This window comes from Pseudonaja textilis, chromosome Z (genome assembly GCF_049901715.1).
Source record: "Pseudonaja textilis isolate UNSWEBS1 chromosome Z, rPseTex1.2, whole genome shotgun sequence".
Lineage (NCBI taxonomy): Eukaryota > Metazoa > Chordata > Lepidosauria > Squamata > Elapidae > Pseudonaja > Pseudonaja textilis.
Genome location: NC_142008.1, coordinates 8,620,345 through 8,638,336, shown reverse-complemented (window position 1 = coordinate 8,638,336; position 17,992 = coordinate 8,620,345). Strand labels below are relative to the sequence as shown.

Genomic DNA, 17,992 nt, shown 5'->3' with positions numbered 1-17,992 from the left:
AGATTGCTGAGTTATTCTGGTGTTTTATATTATTTTTACTTTACCCTGATTCAAATTTTCTTAAATCCAATTCATGGTATATTTTAATTTATGACCACAACTGAGCCCCAAATTTCCACTGCTAAGCAAGATAGTTATTAAGTGAGTTTTGCCCCTTTTTACAATCTTTCTTGCCACCATTGTGAAGTGAATCACTGCAGTTGTTGAGCTACTAATACGGCTAAGTGAATCTGGCCTCTTCATTGACTTTGCTTGTCAAGAAGTCACATAATATGATCACCTGACCCTAGGATATTACAACCGTCATAAATACTTGCCAGTTCCTAGCCTTTAAACTTTGATCACATGACCACAGGGATCCTGCAACAGTCATGTGAAAAGTTTACTTTAGTTTAGTTTACTTTATTGTCACCGCACCTCGTACAATGAAATCAAACAGCCATCTTCAGTGCACATCATGTAGTCATAAATCACTTTTTCAGTGGTCACTAAAGTAATAATTGTAAATTGAGGATTACTTGTAATTAATCTTTGAGAACTTCAGTTGAGAGTATGATTTTTCTAAATAAAGCAGATGGGAAGCTAGGGATAAAATATCTTAGTTCAGACAAAAGTAATTTCATCACAACATATTATGATAGCTTTTTAAAGATACAGCCATTTATAACTTGGTGCTCAATGCTTTAGGAACATAATAGAACAGCTTTGGTATACATATTTGCATCAGGAAAAAAACAAACAAGTTTGAGAAAGTGTTCCACAATATCAAGAGATTAAAAAGAAATCCTTTTTATTTACACATTTCAATTACAGTGCATATGTTGAAAAACACAGTAAACTGGTTCAGTTTATCAGCATGGAAATCACGAATCACAGATTTCTAAAGCAGTTTCCATAGTGTTACAACAAACTCTGTAGACAACGGTTCTAAAGCAAGAAAAGAAATGGTGTACAAAATGCACAAAGATTACCTCTCATAACATGAGTTGTAAAATGAATGGGCTAGCAAACACTGTCAAAACATGAGGCCATAATCACTCCACATCCCTACCCGCTCCCACTGAGTCACTAGCAGGACAGATCTTGTTGCATTTGTTCCAGCAAAGATATCACAGTCCATATTAAGCAGAACACATTGGAACAGCATTTCTGGTTCAATATAGGCCTATCCAGCATTTCACAACATTACAGGTTAGGAAGGATCACACTCAGTTAACAGTAAGCAAGGTTTTCACAAGTCTGACACTAATACTACACCACAACTATTACCAAGCTATTACTACCACTCAAAGAAAACTAGAAGAACCTGGGAAAAGGAAAAGATTAGTAGTAAGGGGATCTGCTGGAACAGTTCACAGATACTATTTCCCTTTAGAGAGAAGGAAAAAACATAAACTCTTATTAAATAAATTATCCAGTTGTCCAAAATATATATCGTTCCTAAAAAGGGAGAAAGCCTGTAAAAGAAAAATATTAATGTAGGTTAAGAAGCAACAAGTCCATACATCAAGAAGGGAGAAACATCTTTAGTTTAGGTATATATAAAATTCATTATCTGGAATACACTGACCCAGAGAATCTAGAATGTTATTTCCCTGTAAACCACACCAATCCTGAGAGCAGTTTGGCGGTTTTCAGACATATATCTACTTCACCAGAAGTTGTTCAAAGGATTCTAACCATTATATTCCAACAGGAACATTATGGTCCAGATGTGTGGGATGATCTGGAAGAAAGAGAATATTCTGGAATTCTCTGGAATGGTCTAAATTTGGTCTATATTGCTATATAGTGGCCCATTAACGAAACTAGCTTTCTACTTTCTAAAGGAAAGATTAACAAGCAATGGATGGAAACTAATCAAGGAGAGAATCAAAAGGAAAAAGTTCCTGACAGAACAATTAATCAGTGGGATGACTTGCCCTCAGACGTTATGGGTGCTCCATTATTGGAGATTTTAAAGAAAAGGTTGGACAGCCATTTGACTGCTTGAGGTGGTGGTTGGAATAGAAGATCTCTAAGGTTCCTTCTAACTCTTTCATTCTGTAATCACCCAACTTGCTGGTCACAGATGTTAAAGATAGCAGTCACACAACCTGATGGATTCTGTGTCAGGGTTTGTTGTAAAAAGATGGATCTCTAAGAACAGCCTTTCTCAACCTGGTGTCTCCCAAATATATCAGGACTACAGTTCTCAAATGTTATAATCCTAACATATGCTAGATATAAACCACTAATTGTTCTAATTGTAACTTTATGATTTGCTAAAAGAACAGAATTCAAGAAGATCTGATTGCAGATATTTCGAGGTATCGTTAGTGCCTCTGAGAAATCAAGATAGCGCTTCTTGCTATGGTGTTACAAAATAATTTACTTCCATGCAAAAATGCCACGAAGTGGAACACTAAATGGACTTAAGAACCAGGAAGCGGACGGGAAATGAATAAATGGACTATTTTAACATGAGGCACAAGACACTTTAGAACTGTTTGTCAACCTTGACAACTTTATGATGGGTAAACTTCCAGTGTTCTGGGAACTGAAGTCCACTCATCTTAAAGTTGTTAAGGTTAAGAAAATCTGCTCTATAACTTACACTGAATGGCTGGCCTGTAATACGGCATTTCAGATCAAGTGACAATTAGAACACAGTCATATGAAAGTAAGAAGTCATATAGACCTCATTTTAGCATCTAGAAATGACAAGGTTAAAAAAAATACTCTTTTGGTATTTTGGGGGGAGAGGGAGAAGAGTTTGCAAATGCTCCATATATTCCTTCTTACAATTCTGAAATTGCGCTCTCCAAATAGTCCCAATCCTTCAATAAAGTATACAAAGCCTAGAAATGCCCTTGAAATGGGATATGTTCTTGTATGTCATGCTACCTCAAATACGAAAAATTATGATCCAAGTTTCTAAATAATTCCCTTAACTCTATAAGGACTCAACAAACAATTCAGCTTTACTCATCGGATATTTTTCTCTCTAAAAAGAAAGAGAAAGGGGGAAGGGAGAGAGAGAGAGAGATGGAAAGAAGAAAGGAAAAGAAAGAAAGAAAGAAAGAAAGAAAGAAAGAAAGAAAGAAAGAAAGAAAGAAAGAAAGAAAGAAAGAAAGAAAGAAAGAAAGAAAGAAAGAAAGAAAGAAAGAAAGAAAGAAAGACAAGCTGCAAAGGCCCAATGAATGAAAAATCATGATTGGAAAAATGCCATAAGCATGGTTTAAAATTAAGGCAACTGCTGAGATAGAGAGATGATAGATAGGTAGGTAGATAATAAATAAATAAATAAATAAATAAATAAATAAACAAACAAACAAACAAACAAAGCAAGCAAGCAAGCAAGCAAGCAAGCAAGCAAGCAAGCAAGCAAGCAAGCAAGCAAGCTGAATAAGATGTGAAAACTTGAAGATCTCCTGTAAAAGAATAGGTCTGATGCAGTAGTTCCACCTGTTTAAAAAAACATATTTATTTCAAAGTTAAACTCCGGATAAGAGTCAGGAATGAACTCCTTTCCCTATATCTGAAAGGAAAACAATGCGATTACATAAAAATTTTCAGATACATAAAATGGGGGAGGAAACAAAACGTGCTACACAAGACAGACCAACATTATGCATGTAAGTCAAGCAGATTAACTGTACAATCTTACTCTTAACAATAAGTTCTTTAAATCAACACATTTTCTGTATTACTAAATTAAGAAAAAACTATAGCGTTCAGCCGGATGATCTAGTTAATATCACTGGCTCTGGGGTTCCTGCTTACCAGTTTGCTAGAGTGCATTAAAGATTTTTCATTAAGAGCTTTCTCTTCTTTTGGGAACAATGTTTTTAAACCAACAGCAAAAAGCAACACTGAGTTTTATCGTGTTTTTTTTTTTTAAACGTTCTTAACCAAAGGCCTCACATAACAGAAAAAGGGGCAGCACTACTAAAGTTGAGTATGGAAACTGGAATATATGCTTTGAATATCACAGTTAAAAATGATCCTTCCCAACCAGATTTATACCAAAAGATGGCATACATGAGATCCAATATGAATCAATGTTCCATACATTAGGGCCCAAGGCCCAAACCAGTAATCAGTTATTAAATATATATATAATAAATAGGTTACAATAAACCTTATACAAAATCCATAGGATTTAAAATAGTTTGCAATACTTTACAAATGCAATACTTTGGTAAACAGTATGGATCTTTGCTATTTCGTGGTGACCTTAATTCAGATACACCTCAGCCTTGCTACTCAGAGGTATGTTATGGCTTTAAAAGCCATACTGCACTATCTTGGATGCGTTAAAATAATTCTCCAACCCTTCTTTTTGTCCAAAATGGCTGCTGCAAAATAAAGCTCAGAAGACAGTGAGAAAGGCAATCAAGGGGGGGAAAAAAGAAAAGAACCCCATCCATATGTATGCAATACTGACAACCTACTTAATGTAAAGATATTAAGAGAGTCGTGGATAGGAAGCCTATCTTATTAGTTTTCCAAATACTAAGGAATGCCTGTAAAAAAAATCTAAAAAGTGCTACCAAATAAAAGATACACAGTTCATGAATAAAATCATGAAAACTGAAATGGGACCATATCAAATAAATAGAACAAGTAAACTAACATCTAAGGTGTATCTCTGAGATAGTGTAATTAATTTGACTCCCTGATTCAAGTAAATGTTTCTACAGGATTATTAGCTGCCATAATTCCTTTGAATCAACTATGAAGAGTTTCTACTATCAGTTCTTATTTTGAAAGGTGTCAAAGGTATATTTTCATTTCTTCTGTGATTGCTATGTTCAGTGCGTGAGCCCTCTTGGTGATGAAATATTCATTTATACCATTTAAAGTCAGTTGCTGACAAGAAATAGTTTCAACATTTGGGCCACCCTTTGGAAAAACAAGAAACCAGAGAAGAATGAAGGAGAAACATTTTGTGTTGAAAATGGCATTTTCCTACAAAGTTAATCAACTAACTCTAAACTCACTCTTTAAGAGAGATGGGTGGTCTAGAAATATGAAGTATAAATAAATAAAATAAAATAAAATAAATAAACTGATATACAAAGCTTCATTGTTATGTAACTCATACTAGGTCTCTTCAACAATGATCTATATAATTCATATCAGCACTTAAGAGGCTGCTATCTAAAGGACAATACTTGGTCAACAGTGGTTCAATTGTTCAAACAACCTAGTTTGATACAATCTACAAATAGTTGGTACATCCATCTCTATACAGTTTAGCTCTCCCTGTATGTTTTAGGGTCCTAGCCCTATAAATTTATTTATTTCTAATAATTATAAATTTGGTTTCTGTTGAACACCCCTCCTTTATGACCAAACATTTCAGAACAACTTTTGAAAATCTGAAGAAGTGTAAAACACAAATAATTATATAGAGATGATATTCTGTAATCTTCTCATGACCACTAAACCGAGAGAAAATCACCCTCATTTTTAGCCTGGACAAAAACATCATTACAGGATTGTCTTTAATTTCTTATGAAATTAATATTATCCAACCTTGTCCAAAATGAATGTTAAAAGTGCATGAATTAATGGATATGATAGTGGCCATTTAGCTTTGAACTATAAAATTATTAATATTCAGCATCACACTTAACTTGACTACACTTACTCATTGGCAAGGATAGAAAAACTAAACTGACTTTGAAAATGTTGCCAAATTAAATGAAAATTATCTCTATAAGAGAAAAAAGTTTGCACATACAGTGGTCACTGGCTAAACATCTATACCAAATGTATGCTTTTGAAGTTTCAGAACAAATAATACACAGGTCAAGATACATGTATTGACTTAACTGGCATCTTTATAAAAACAGAAGAATTACACCAATAATAATAGCAATAACAGCAACATGGAACCATTTTCATTCAACTCTGATAAAACAACACAGCTGCTTTCCTCCCCATCCCACTAAATAAGCTTTTGTGTAACTAAATTAGTAATATGTGAACAGCTTCATTTATATTTGTTTAAAGGTCTTGTATTTACACAATATATTAAATGCATTTTGCATCTTTAAAATAATACATGATAAAGAAAGAACAAGATAATGGTTGCAACAGATCTTCTATCAAAGATGTGGAGATAGTTCGGGAAGCATTGTGAAAAGAACAGGCTCTCCTATTTTTACGGTGATTAGCTTTTGTGAAAGGCGTCTCAAAATTAGGGACCAATGTTACTATGATCATGTCAAACTCACTTCTAATTTAGTATTAATCAGTTGAGGTATTGTAGTGTCTATAGACAATTCAAGTGAGAGATTTGATGCCCATCAGTGATAGGACAGGTTTCCTTCTGCTTACTACAAAGAAAGATAGAGAGAAAAAAAGTGTTTTTTTTCCTTCTTCCTTTTTCCCTTATCTCAGAGAATCCCATCTACCAAGATGGTAAGCATGTTATATATCTACTACTAGATATATCTACTAGATACTTGCCATCATGACACTGAGATGGGCCTCAGACAAAGCAAAGAAAAAGTCCACCCCATTATTTTAAATGCTACACTACTGAAGATTCCCCAACTTGTAAGCCTTAAAAGCATTCACACTGTCCTCAAAACACCCTAAACTGTTTCAAAGGTCATCCAGCCTAATCAAAGATCTGTTGACATAAGAAATAAGTTTCCTCAGATCTCAAATGTGATGTAGAAGTTGGGCATTATAAAATCCCCTCTTCTAGCAGGCATTGTTGCATTTAAGCTGTACCTGAGCTTTGCAGTGAAGACAGTTTTTTTAAAAGCAAAACAAAACACTACTTTAATTGTTAAATCCTAAATAACAATCTTAGTTTTGTGTAAAGACTATATAATATCCTGGGATGGCAAAGATACAATATGCTCTCTCACTGTCTCTTGACTTTGAGGCACTGTTGTGTTTTAAACACAATTCTAAGCAGAGAAAAGCTAGCCTAAATTGCACCAGAAACTAAAATCCCAGGTTTTTTTTTAACAAACTCAAATTAAGAGCTGTAAATAATAAATACCTCTCTGGTCTAGTCAAATTCAAGCTATACTTCGCAAAGATGAAGATGGTTTTTACTATCATTAAAATGTTTAACATCTTCACACCCTACCCTATACCAAAATGCTATAGCTTAATTATTACCAGTAGGGAAAAAACAGCTTTGCCTTTAAAAGACATGATAGATTTTTCTATCTTTACTGTTGATTCCCACATGTTCTTAACCAGGAACACAGTTTTAAAAGCCTTCTTTTTTAAAAACAGAATATGATTCTGAATAGTCAGAAAAGGAACATCACTCTTCCCAATATCACATAACCTGCTGTCCTGAAAGAACTTCCCTTAACTATTTATCTATATGCTCAAAGTCACTTATAATCCTTATTTTATACCCTTAAGTTTATTGGCCTGAAATGTATAAACATGGAATAGATTTCTAAGAGTAGTAAAAGGAATGTTCTCTTCTCATAAATCAATGGAAGCAGGGAATGGTGTCAGAAACGTCTTTCTTTGAAGGTCTTTCTTCATAATTCACCTGGTGGTGTGGGAATAGCACTAGAGTACAATTTGGCAGACTCTACTGTTATCAAGCATTATTGCCAATTACTATTACACAGAAAGAAAAATTAATTAAAATATGAAGCTCAACACCAGTAAGTCACTTCCCAAAAGCCTAAGCAAAACGGATCTCCTTGTCCTGAATATGTAAACTTTCTCATCACCCTGCAAACCCTAGTTATTTCCTGGCCATACAAGCCCTCTAAGAAAGCACGAGAGAAGCCTGAATACAAGCATCCTTCTTAGGTAAGGACCTCAACTGGTAAGACAATTTGTCCAAAATAGGGTTAGTAAGAAATATTAGGAATACTGAGAGGAATATTTTATGTGCAACGATTACATTCACTTCACTAGGAATAAGATCTTTCAAGAATGAGCTTCGAAGCCTCTTGGCAAAAAATAAATAAAAGACCTGTTAAATTATATGGCTCAATGTTTATTCTGTATTATAGGCAGAACTGTATGCTTAGCTACAAACAGTAGATTATGGGTGCATTCTGATTTCAATATCCCACACTGAAGATAAGGGCAACCATTATCAAATATTCTTTCCTAAGAAAAAAAACATTATAAAAATTATTTTCAAGAGTCAAAGTTCTTTTGATCCAAGACGTTGTGATCACATAGCATATCACCTAAAAATATCCATGTATACTATTCACACATGAGACCTGTAGTTCCGTATGTTCCACACAGATAGTTTTCACTCTTGTAATCCAACTTCCATTTGTAGCAAGGTTGTTGTCAAGTAGCTGTCACAGAATAATTTTGAAGTTTCAGAAGGAGTCTGCAAAGCCAGCACCAGAAATTACAGGGAGATTCTACCCTTTTGACTTCTTCCATAACCTGCTGTATTTTAAGACAACTTATGCCCAGTAGTCACTCCACTATCAGTGCCACGTTGATATGGGAGAGATCTATCATGTGCCTGGAAAAAAGATAAATGCATATGATTTAAGGCATCTGTATTTTTTGAGCAAATGAAAGAACTTATTTAGTTACACACTTCCTTCCCATTTTAGGCATGGTTCAGACGTAGCCAAGTTTTCTAAGCCAGTAATCCTCACACTATAACAAGATTGGATTGTTTCAATGTAAATATTGATTGATGGATGAATGGATTAATACAGTGTCCCCCAACCTTTTTTGTGCCACGGCCCGGTACCGGCATCACAAAATGATCTGCGGCCCGGTACCGGCATCAGCACGCATGACAAGGCAAGGTGAGCCGTGCGACCGGCCAGCCAGCCGTCCCCCGCTTCTCCCCGCCACCTTCAACTCCTCCTTTGTACCTTTGTCGATGGGCTTTGCTTCGGGATGGCTTCGGGACGGTTGCTCGGCTTGCCTTGCCTTGGGTTTTAAAAGAATCCTCGTGCCTTAGTTTCGTTCGAAGCCCCCCCCCCCTTCAATGAAACTAAGGCGCGAGGATTCTTTCAGCACCCAAACACCGCTTTCCAACCGGAAAAGCTCACCCAGAAGCACTTTCTCGTCAAACAAGATGGCAGCGCCCAGTAAACCGGCAGCCCGGTAGGAAATGTTCCATGGACCGGTACTGGTCCGTGGCCCAGTGGTTGGGGACCCCTGGATTAATATGCTGCCGATGGCAACTCTGGACAGCTTGGACAATGCAATAAAATAGAAATATAAAAGCAATTATAAATGTAGGAATAGTTAAAATTACAAAAATTAAATACCAATAAAGGAGTATATTTGTAGCTCAGGGTTGAAACGAGGGATCATTAGTGCTCTCTGAGCTGGCTTGTTTTCTTGCAGATGTTTCATTACTATTCAATACAGTGCAACAAAATGGATACCCACACCTTATCAAAAAGTCCCTGACCTCGGAAACCAATTCAGCCCAACCTACACAACCCTAAAAATAATTACACTGCTATACATCAAGAATATCACAGAAACCACAAACTACTACAACCACATGGAATCAGCATAGCAGACAAACCAACTAAAGCCCTTCAAAACATCCTAAGCAAACCAAAAGACCCAGCAACTCCAGAAGAAAAAACAGGAGCCATCTACAAAATACAATGCAAGGACTGCAACAACCACTGAGTAGGACAAACAGGCAGAAGATCGGCAGAACACATCCATGAACAACAACTGGCAGTCAGAAGACATGACAAAAGTTCTTTAATTTCACAGCGTATAGACTGATTTAACCGTAGTTTCCATTGGGAAAATGTGACAATCCTGGACCAAGCCAAATCCAAAAATGCCAGGGAATTTCTAGAAGCCTGGCACTCTGGCAAATCAGCCATCAATGGACACATAGACATGAACAACATCCATAGGCTATGCAAAAGAGAACAAAAAGACTCCAGAACTTCCCCACCAGTGATCAGCACTCAGATCAGTATAGATTAACTCCAAGGTTGTCAGACCAACAACCAAGAAAGCACAACCCAAACAAGGAATCTCTAAGACCACCTCCACCCATACAGACAAGCAAGTCACCAGAATATAAACTGACAGCAAACAGCACTCTTAGTAGCACTGATGATGTTACTTAGTTTGTGTAATGAAACATCTGCAAGAAAACAAGCAAACTCAGAGGACCCTGAAAAATTAAATAGAATAATAATTAAAAAACAACAACCAAGGACTCCCACAGGCAAAGCTGGTTCTTCTATAACTGCACAGCCACTTCCACCGTAAAGTGTCTCCACCCATGTGCCAATCACTAGAGTCAGGTATTAATGCCCCTTTGGAAGATCAGAAAAAGGGCAGACCTCACCTCTGACAACAGGATGTCCCAAAGGGTGGGAGGCACAGTGGAAAAGGCTATTTTCCTAGAGCCCATCAGCCAAAAATTTTTGACTGTCAAGAGTCTGCAGTTGGCCTCTTCTGCCAGAATACATAGGGCAGGGCAGCCCCATTGGGGCAAGATAATTCTTCAGATATTCTGGACCCAGTCAAGTACCTAACTTTTTCATTGAGATATTGGCTTGTTAAACTATAGTTTCCAGAATTTGAATCCATTTTATATTCTGCTTACAAATCATGATATGAAACAGGGGTCTCCAAACTTGACAACTTAAGACTTGTGCACTTCTCAGCTCCTAGAATTTCTCAGCCAGCATGGTTATGCTGACTGAGCATAACTGGCTGAGGAATTCTGAGAACTGAAGTCCACAAGCTTTAATGTTGCCACCTTTGGAGACCCTCTAACACAAAACATAATCTGAAATCCTGATTTGTACATTGTACATAAAAATAACAATTATTCATGATGCCATGGAAAACTGTGGCTTAATGACAGATATCACTATTGAAAAATGTGTAGTGAAACAGAGAGAAACAAAGAACTGAACACAGTATGATCATCAGTGTTCAGAATAACAAGGTTACCTAACGTAGTTTGGGTAAAATAATATATATAAACTATGATACTAAGTTTAAGTGTGTGTCACTTTAAACTGCAAAGCATGTAATTTTGGGTGCGGTTGTGAAACCTCCATAAGAGGGAGCAAGAGAACCTGCTGGATTGCTGACGATTGCTGGTTTGCTGGATTGATGGTTTGCTAACTGCGTGTTCCCTACTGCTGAGTTTTTGAACGTCGAAGGAAGAAAGGAGGTTTGACTTTTTCATATCTCTACTGCGAGGAGATATATTACTGGACTGATATTTGTAAGTTTACTGACCTCTGTTTCGACACTGGACTTTACAACTGAATAATCCCCGGACGGACTGAACTAGTGAATGATATATGGACTGTTTGACTATGCTAAAACTCTTACTGGAATAAACTATTTAACTAGCACAGTGTATCTGTTTTACTGAGTGTAAGCTACAAAAATGTTTATCTCATATATTTTGCCTGCCTGCCTGATTGCCGTGCAGTCTGCTAGGGTATATCCCTAACACTGGTTATTGGGCCCAGCTGCACAGTCAGACTAACCAGGATATAACAGGCTTATATAAAGTGAGAGTTAGTGCAGTTACACAATACAGACAGCTGTGTTTTATTAATTAAAGTTTAATATCCAGAGAAAGATGGCACAAGTCAATTTACCAAGTTTGTCTCTAATATCCAAATTGGATGGAACAAACTATGTTTCATGGTCTATGAAATGCAGCCTACTTCTACGCAGAGAAGGTTTGTGGAGTATAATTCAAAACCCACCAGAGGTAGATGCTTGGGATCCGGAGGATGAGGATGATTCCCAGAAAATACAAGAATACGAACTGAAGAATGAACAAGCTCTCTGTATAATAGGACTGACACTCTGTGACCAGCAGCTTGTCCATATTCGTGGAGAAGAAACAGCTGCGAAATGTTGGGAGAATTTAAAGAAGATTTATGTTCGAGACAGTGTAGGAGCACATATAAATCTTACACGGAAGCTGTTCAGAACACATCTTCAAAAGAATGGAGACATGTTGACTCATATAAACACTATGAAGAGGATTTTTCAGGAACTGCATGAAAAAGAACTTATCTTCACTGCATCAGGTTTATATAATTTTGTCTTCGTTAGATGAGAGCTATGATGACTATGTAACTTCACTGGAAGTACTGCCAAAAGATAAACTCACATTAACTGACATTACTGGCAGATTAATTGAAGAAGCCAGGAGAAGGCTTGAAAGGGATCAACTGAGAAGGGAACAACCACAGGAAGAAAAATTATCTTCGACAGCCTACACAATTAGAAAATGTTTTAATTGTGGAGGAAAAGGACATTTGGCTAGATTCTGCAAGAAAGAAAAATGCCACAATGCCAGCCAGAAAGCAAAAAGGCATCAAAAGGATAAAAAATGCTTAGAGTTAGCCATGTATAGCAATGAAACTGTGAACAATAATAATTTCTGGGTTGTAGATAGTGGAGCATCACACTGCATAACGAAAGATAAGAAAAGATTTGTTAAGATGTCAATGAGTTCACAATAGATATCGTTAGCTAATGGCTGGAAAATTAAAGCAAAAGGTGAAGGTACTGCACATTGTTCTTGCATAAAAGAAAATGTAAAAATGTTATATGTACCACAACTTAAGTTTAATTTGCTTTCGGTTAGAGTTTTGTTAAAACTAGGTTATGTAGTTACCTTTAGGGGAGAAAACTGCATAATAGAAAAGGAAGGTAAAAAAGTGACTGCAACTTTAAAAGGTGAATTGTATGTGTTAAATGATAATCAATTAGAGGTGGCTAACACAGTGTGTAATAATGTTAAACCTCATGATGAATGCATACATTTGTTACACAGACGTTTAGGGCATATAAATTTTAAAATGCTCAAGCAAACGGTTGAACTGTCTAAGGGTATAAAACTGAAGCCTTGCAGTAAGTATTTGCGCTGCAATGCTTGCAGTCAAGAAAAAAGCAAGGTAATACCAGCAAATAGAATTAATGGATTTAAAACTAAAGAGCCTCTAGAGGTCGTATTTGCTGATATTATAGGTCCTAAAACACCAAGTGTGGGAGGTGTTCATTATATATTAAATATAATGGATCATTATTTTAGATATGATTTCTGTTATTTAATGAAGAGTAAAACGGAAACATATCAGAATTTCTTTAATTGGTTGAAGTTTGCAGAAAGAAAAACTAAAAGGAAATTAGTAACTCTTGTAACTGATAATGGTACGGAATTTATAAATAATAAATTCCAAAATAGACTGAAGATGGCAGGTGTAGAACATAAAAAGTCTGCACCATATGGGCCACAACACAATTCCTTTATAGAAAGATGAGGCCAAACAATACAGGAAATGGCTCGTACTATGTTGTCGGATTCAGGATTACCTGAAACTTTGTGGGGAGAAGCAATAATGTGTGGTAATCATATATTGAATAATGTTGTTAACTCTACAAGGTGAATTCATTCACACGGTGGCATGGTAGAAAACCTGACCTAAACTACATGCACACATTTGGAGCACCAGCATGGGTGCATATTCCTACACAACTGAGACGTAAGGGGCAGCATAGGGCTAAAAGGTTATTCTTTGTAGGTTATGAATCTAATCACAAATCATACAGATTCTGGGAAAAAGGTACATCTAGAGTTTACTGTAGTGCTAGTGCACAATTCCTTGAACATGTAGGATGGGAAAAACTGGAGCAAGATTCAAGTAAAGATGTAATCATAGAAACCTACAAAAGACCAAAACAACATATCAGTAATAAGAAAATTACAATTAAAGAGGAAGTACAGGAAGAGCACATAGGACCAGAACAGGAAGAAATAGGTGAACAGGAAGAAATAGATAACCAGGAATAGGTAGTACATGAAAGTCCACCTATAAGCCCTGTAATACCTAGACGTTCAACACGTGAAACCAGACCACCTGACAGGTACCAAGCAAGTGTAGTTTGCCAAGTTAGTAAAGTTCCAGCTACTGTGGAAGAACTTAGAATGTATCCTGCAAAGGATCAAGAAAATCGGCATAGAGTGATGGAGAAGGAACTAAATTCATTGAAACAAATGGAAGTTTATGAAAATGTTAAATTACCTCCAGGTGAAAAGTCCATTGGCTGTAAATGGATATTTAAATTAAAAACAGGTAAAAATGGCACTATTACCCATAAGGCTAGGTTGGTAGCTCAAGGATTTAATCAAACTGCATGTGATTATGATGAAGTATTTGCACTGAGTCTAAAAGCAACAACCTTGAGAGCAGCTTTAGTGTGGGCAGCTAAGAAAAACTATATCATAAATCACTTAGATGTAGAAACTGCCTATCTGCATGCACCATTGCAGCACATTATATACCTAAAAAAACCTGTAGGTATTAAGGATGATAAAACAAATAATGACTGTTGGAAGCTTAAAAAGAGTCTCTATGGATTAAAACAATCTGGTTACGAATGGAACCAATATATTGTTAAGGAGTTAAACAATATAGGGTTTAAAGCAGGTTTAGCTGATCCATGTGTATTTAAGAAAGAGACAAATGGAACAGTGTCATTGTTATTGTTGTTCACTGATGATATTGCCTTAATTACAAAAACTAATAATGAAGCTACTGAAATAATATCATTATTAGGTAAGAGGATAAAACTAAACCAATTAGGAGAGATAAAACAGTATCTAGGATTAACAATAAATAGAACCAAAGGTGGCTATAAGATATCTCAAGAGGATAAGATTTATCAATTACTAAAAACATACAAGATGGAACTTTGTAAACTGGCAAAAACTCCACTGAGTAAGAAATTTCTCCACGCTGATGCTCAAAGTCCAAAATTTGATTAGACTAATCTATCAATCACTAATTGGTAGTTTATTGTACATTAGTAATTGGTCAAGGCCAGATATTGCCTATAGCGTTAATCAATTGGCAAGATTCAACCCTGAACCCACTGAACGACACTGGCAAGCGACAAAGCGTATCTTAAGATATCTTAAAAAGACAATGCACTATGCATTGTATTTGGAGCCAAAAGATGATTTGATTTTAAGTACATATGCTGATGCAAGTTTTGCAACAGACATAAACACTAGGAAATCAACTTCAGGAACGGCTATACTGTTAGGAAAGACACTGATTGGTTGGAAGTCAATTAGACAGCAACGCATAAGTATGTCCACAAAGGAAGCAGAATTTTCATGTCTATCTTTATTATGTACTGATTTAATTCTGTATAAATAGTTGTTATTGGATATGGGAATAACTGTTAATGATTCCATTGTAGTGTATGAGGACAATCAAGCAGCCATACAAATATTGCTGTGAAAACGAGATCTAAGCATACAGATCTTAGATATCTGAATGTAAGGCAAAGGATGGTTTAATAAGACTGGAATATTATATGACTGAACAAAATATTGCTGATCAATTTACAAAAGCCCAAGGTTCAGTTGGGACTGGACTGATATTTGTAAGTTTACTGACCTCTGTTTCGACACTGGACTTTGCAACTGAATAATCCCCGGACACACTGAACTAGTGAATGATATATGGACTGTTTGACTATGCTAAAACTCTTACTGGAATAAATTATTTAACTAGCACAGTGTATCTGTTTTATTGAGTGTAAGCTACAAAAACAAAGGAAGTTGTGATGACTATGGGTTAAGGTTGTAAATAGATATATATTATTATATTACCCAAAAGGGGAGTATGTTAAGAATAACAAGGTTACCTAACGTAGTTTGGGTAAATAATATATATAAACTATGATACTAAGTTTAAGTGTGTGTCACTTTAAACTGCAAAGCATGTAATTTTGGGTGCGGTTGTGAAACCGCCATAAGAGGGAGCAAGAGAACTTGCTGGATTGCTGACGATTGCTGGTTTGCTGGATTGATGGTTTGCTAACTGCGTGTTCCCTGCTGCTGAGCTTTTGAACGTCAAAGGAAGAAAGGAGGTTTGACTTCTTCATATCTCTACTGCGAGGAGATATATTACTGGACTGATATTTGTAAGTTTACTGACCTCTGTTTCGACACTGGACTTTGCAACTGAATAATCCCCGGACGGACTGAACTAGTGAATGATATATGGACTGTTTGACTATGCTAAAACTCTTACTGGAATAAACTATTTAACTAGCACAGTGTATCTGTTTTATTGAGTGTAAGCTACAAAAACGTTTATCTCACATATTTTGCCTACCTGCCTGACTGCCGTGCACAGTCTGCTAGGGTGTATCCCTAACAATCAGTATGATGAATCAGGTCTAAATTAAACACTTCTCCAATCTCAAGATAAGAGGTCTTTATAAAATGGTTGAAAAACAGCTTTTTTATTACTATACTTTGGTATTTACTATTGAATTATTAAATTTAATCTTTCCCTATTGCTGTGTTTTTTATCAGATTGGTTGGGGATAATGGGATTGTAAGACTGTACAATTCATCTAATACTGAGAAATGCAAAATATTTTATATAAGATTAAAACCTATGCATAAACTTACCTGTGAAACTTCTGCTGAAATTTTAAAGCATCAGCAGGCTCTTTAAATTTTGCAATGGCCTTTCGTTGTTGAGGCAACATCTGTAAACTCTATAGAAGACAAAAAAAGGAAAAGAACATCAGAATTTGGAGAAATTTCCTCTTAATAGCTGTTGAAAAAAGATGAGTTAAAGTGGAAGCCACAAAGCTAGTACTTAACTCGCAAATCAATCCATCTGAATATAGAATTGGATGTCCATGTACTCCTTTACCTACTATGAGAAATTCCGTCATCCTCTTAATATTTTCTCTACTAAATGAACAGTAAAACTATTATATTTTTCGTATTCTAACAACATAGTACCAATTGAGGAAAGGAAAAGGAAGACTTGCCCTTTAAGGAAAAAGGCAAAGTTCTTTCCTTTGTGGATTCAAATTTCCGGCTGGGAGATTTTACCGCAAAATCATTTGGCCAGCTGCATTGGGAGCCAGAATCAGTTTATTAATAGGAAGGCAAATAAGAATAAACCCTACAGCGTTCCTGAGATTAATCTAATAAGTGAGTAGGAAAATCCCTTTTTTATACAGTTCAGGTTCTTTGATTTCATAAGTGTGAATCCTTGAAGTCTTTCATTTGTGTTCGTGTGATGAGTTCTTGTCTCAAGATTGAGATCTCTTCCTGGGATCTTGGTAAGAGTAATTGTTTTATAGTCCAATCTCTGTTTTTCCCTGATCCTTTGTAGCTATCAGTTTGCACCTGATATGGTATTCTAACAACATATGCATAAGCGCACCAATCATGCCTACTGTCCCTGTCCTATTGTTTCTTTTTATTTTCCTTATACGTATCCATCTCATGTTTTCAAAACTATGTTTATACTTATACCTGTTACCTTGTAAGCGATAGACAAATCAAATAAATCAAATAAAAAACTTAGATGACCACTATAAATACATCAGATGGTCTTAAAAAAACATTAAAATTTATTCTGAGGCTATATTTTTGTTAAGAGAGCTCTTGGAGTGGGCTAGGAGGGTGTTAATGAGATCTTTGAAAAAACTGCTGCAAGTATCATCTTGATTTCTGATGCTTCCCCTTTCCATATTTCCATTAACTTGCTTATACAAGTCAAAAGGGAAACAAAGCAAGTGGGGATTAAAGCCTTAAAGGAACACGTGAAACAAGTCTGAAAACATTCAAAGTAGGCCTAACACAGGGGTGTCAACCTCACATCGTCATGGCAGCGTCATGTGACATATCGGGACTTCCCGCCTTCACTACACTGGGTGTAGACATGGCCAGCATGTGACACACTCAACCCGCACGAGAGTCTGACAGCCCTGGCCTAACAGAAGCAACTTGAAATAACTACAAATCATTCTCAAATTCTTTCCAAATAACAAATGAAAGTTAAATTCGAGCAACTTCTGCTCCTCTTCTCTGTTTTTTATGCAGGAAATAGCTAAAAAAAATCTCTAGTTAAATAAATTTGCAAAATCTGCACATTCAGAAGTAGGTTTCTTTAGTCACACAGCCAACAGATTCCCGCAGCATGCTAGTGATTACTGCTGGTGTCCAACATTCTAG

The 17,992-nt window shown here is 36.1% G+C and overlaps 1 protein-coding gene across 1 annotated transcript in view; it reads right to left on the bottom strand.

Annotated features, from left to right (window-relative positions):
- Window positions 1-773: 773 nt before the first annotated feature.
- The window catches only part of RBM33 (RNA binding motif protein 33), a 121,840-nt gene continuing 104,621 nt past the window's right edge, over window positions 774-17,992 (bottom strand). Inside the window, 2 exon segments of the mRNA XM_026718351.2 lie at window positions 774-8,473; window positions 16,427-16,515. Of these exon segments, the coding sequence (XP_026574136.2) occupies window positions 8,425-8,473; window positions 16,427-16,515 (138 nt within the window). The 3' untranslated portion in view covers window positions 774-8,424.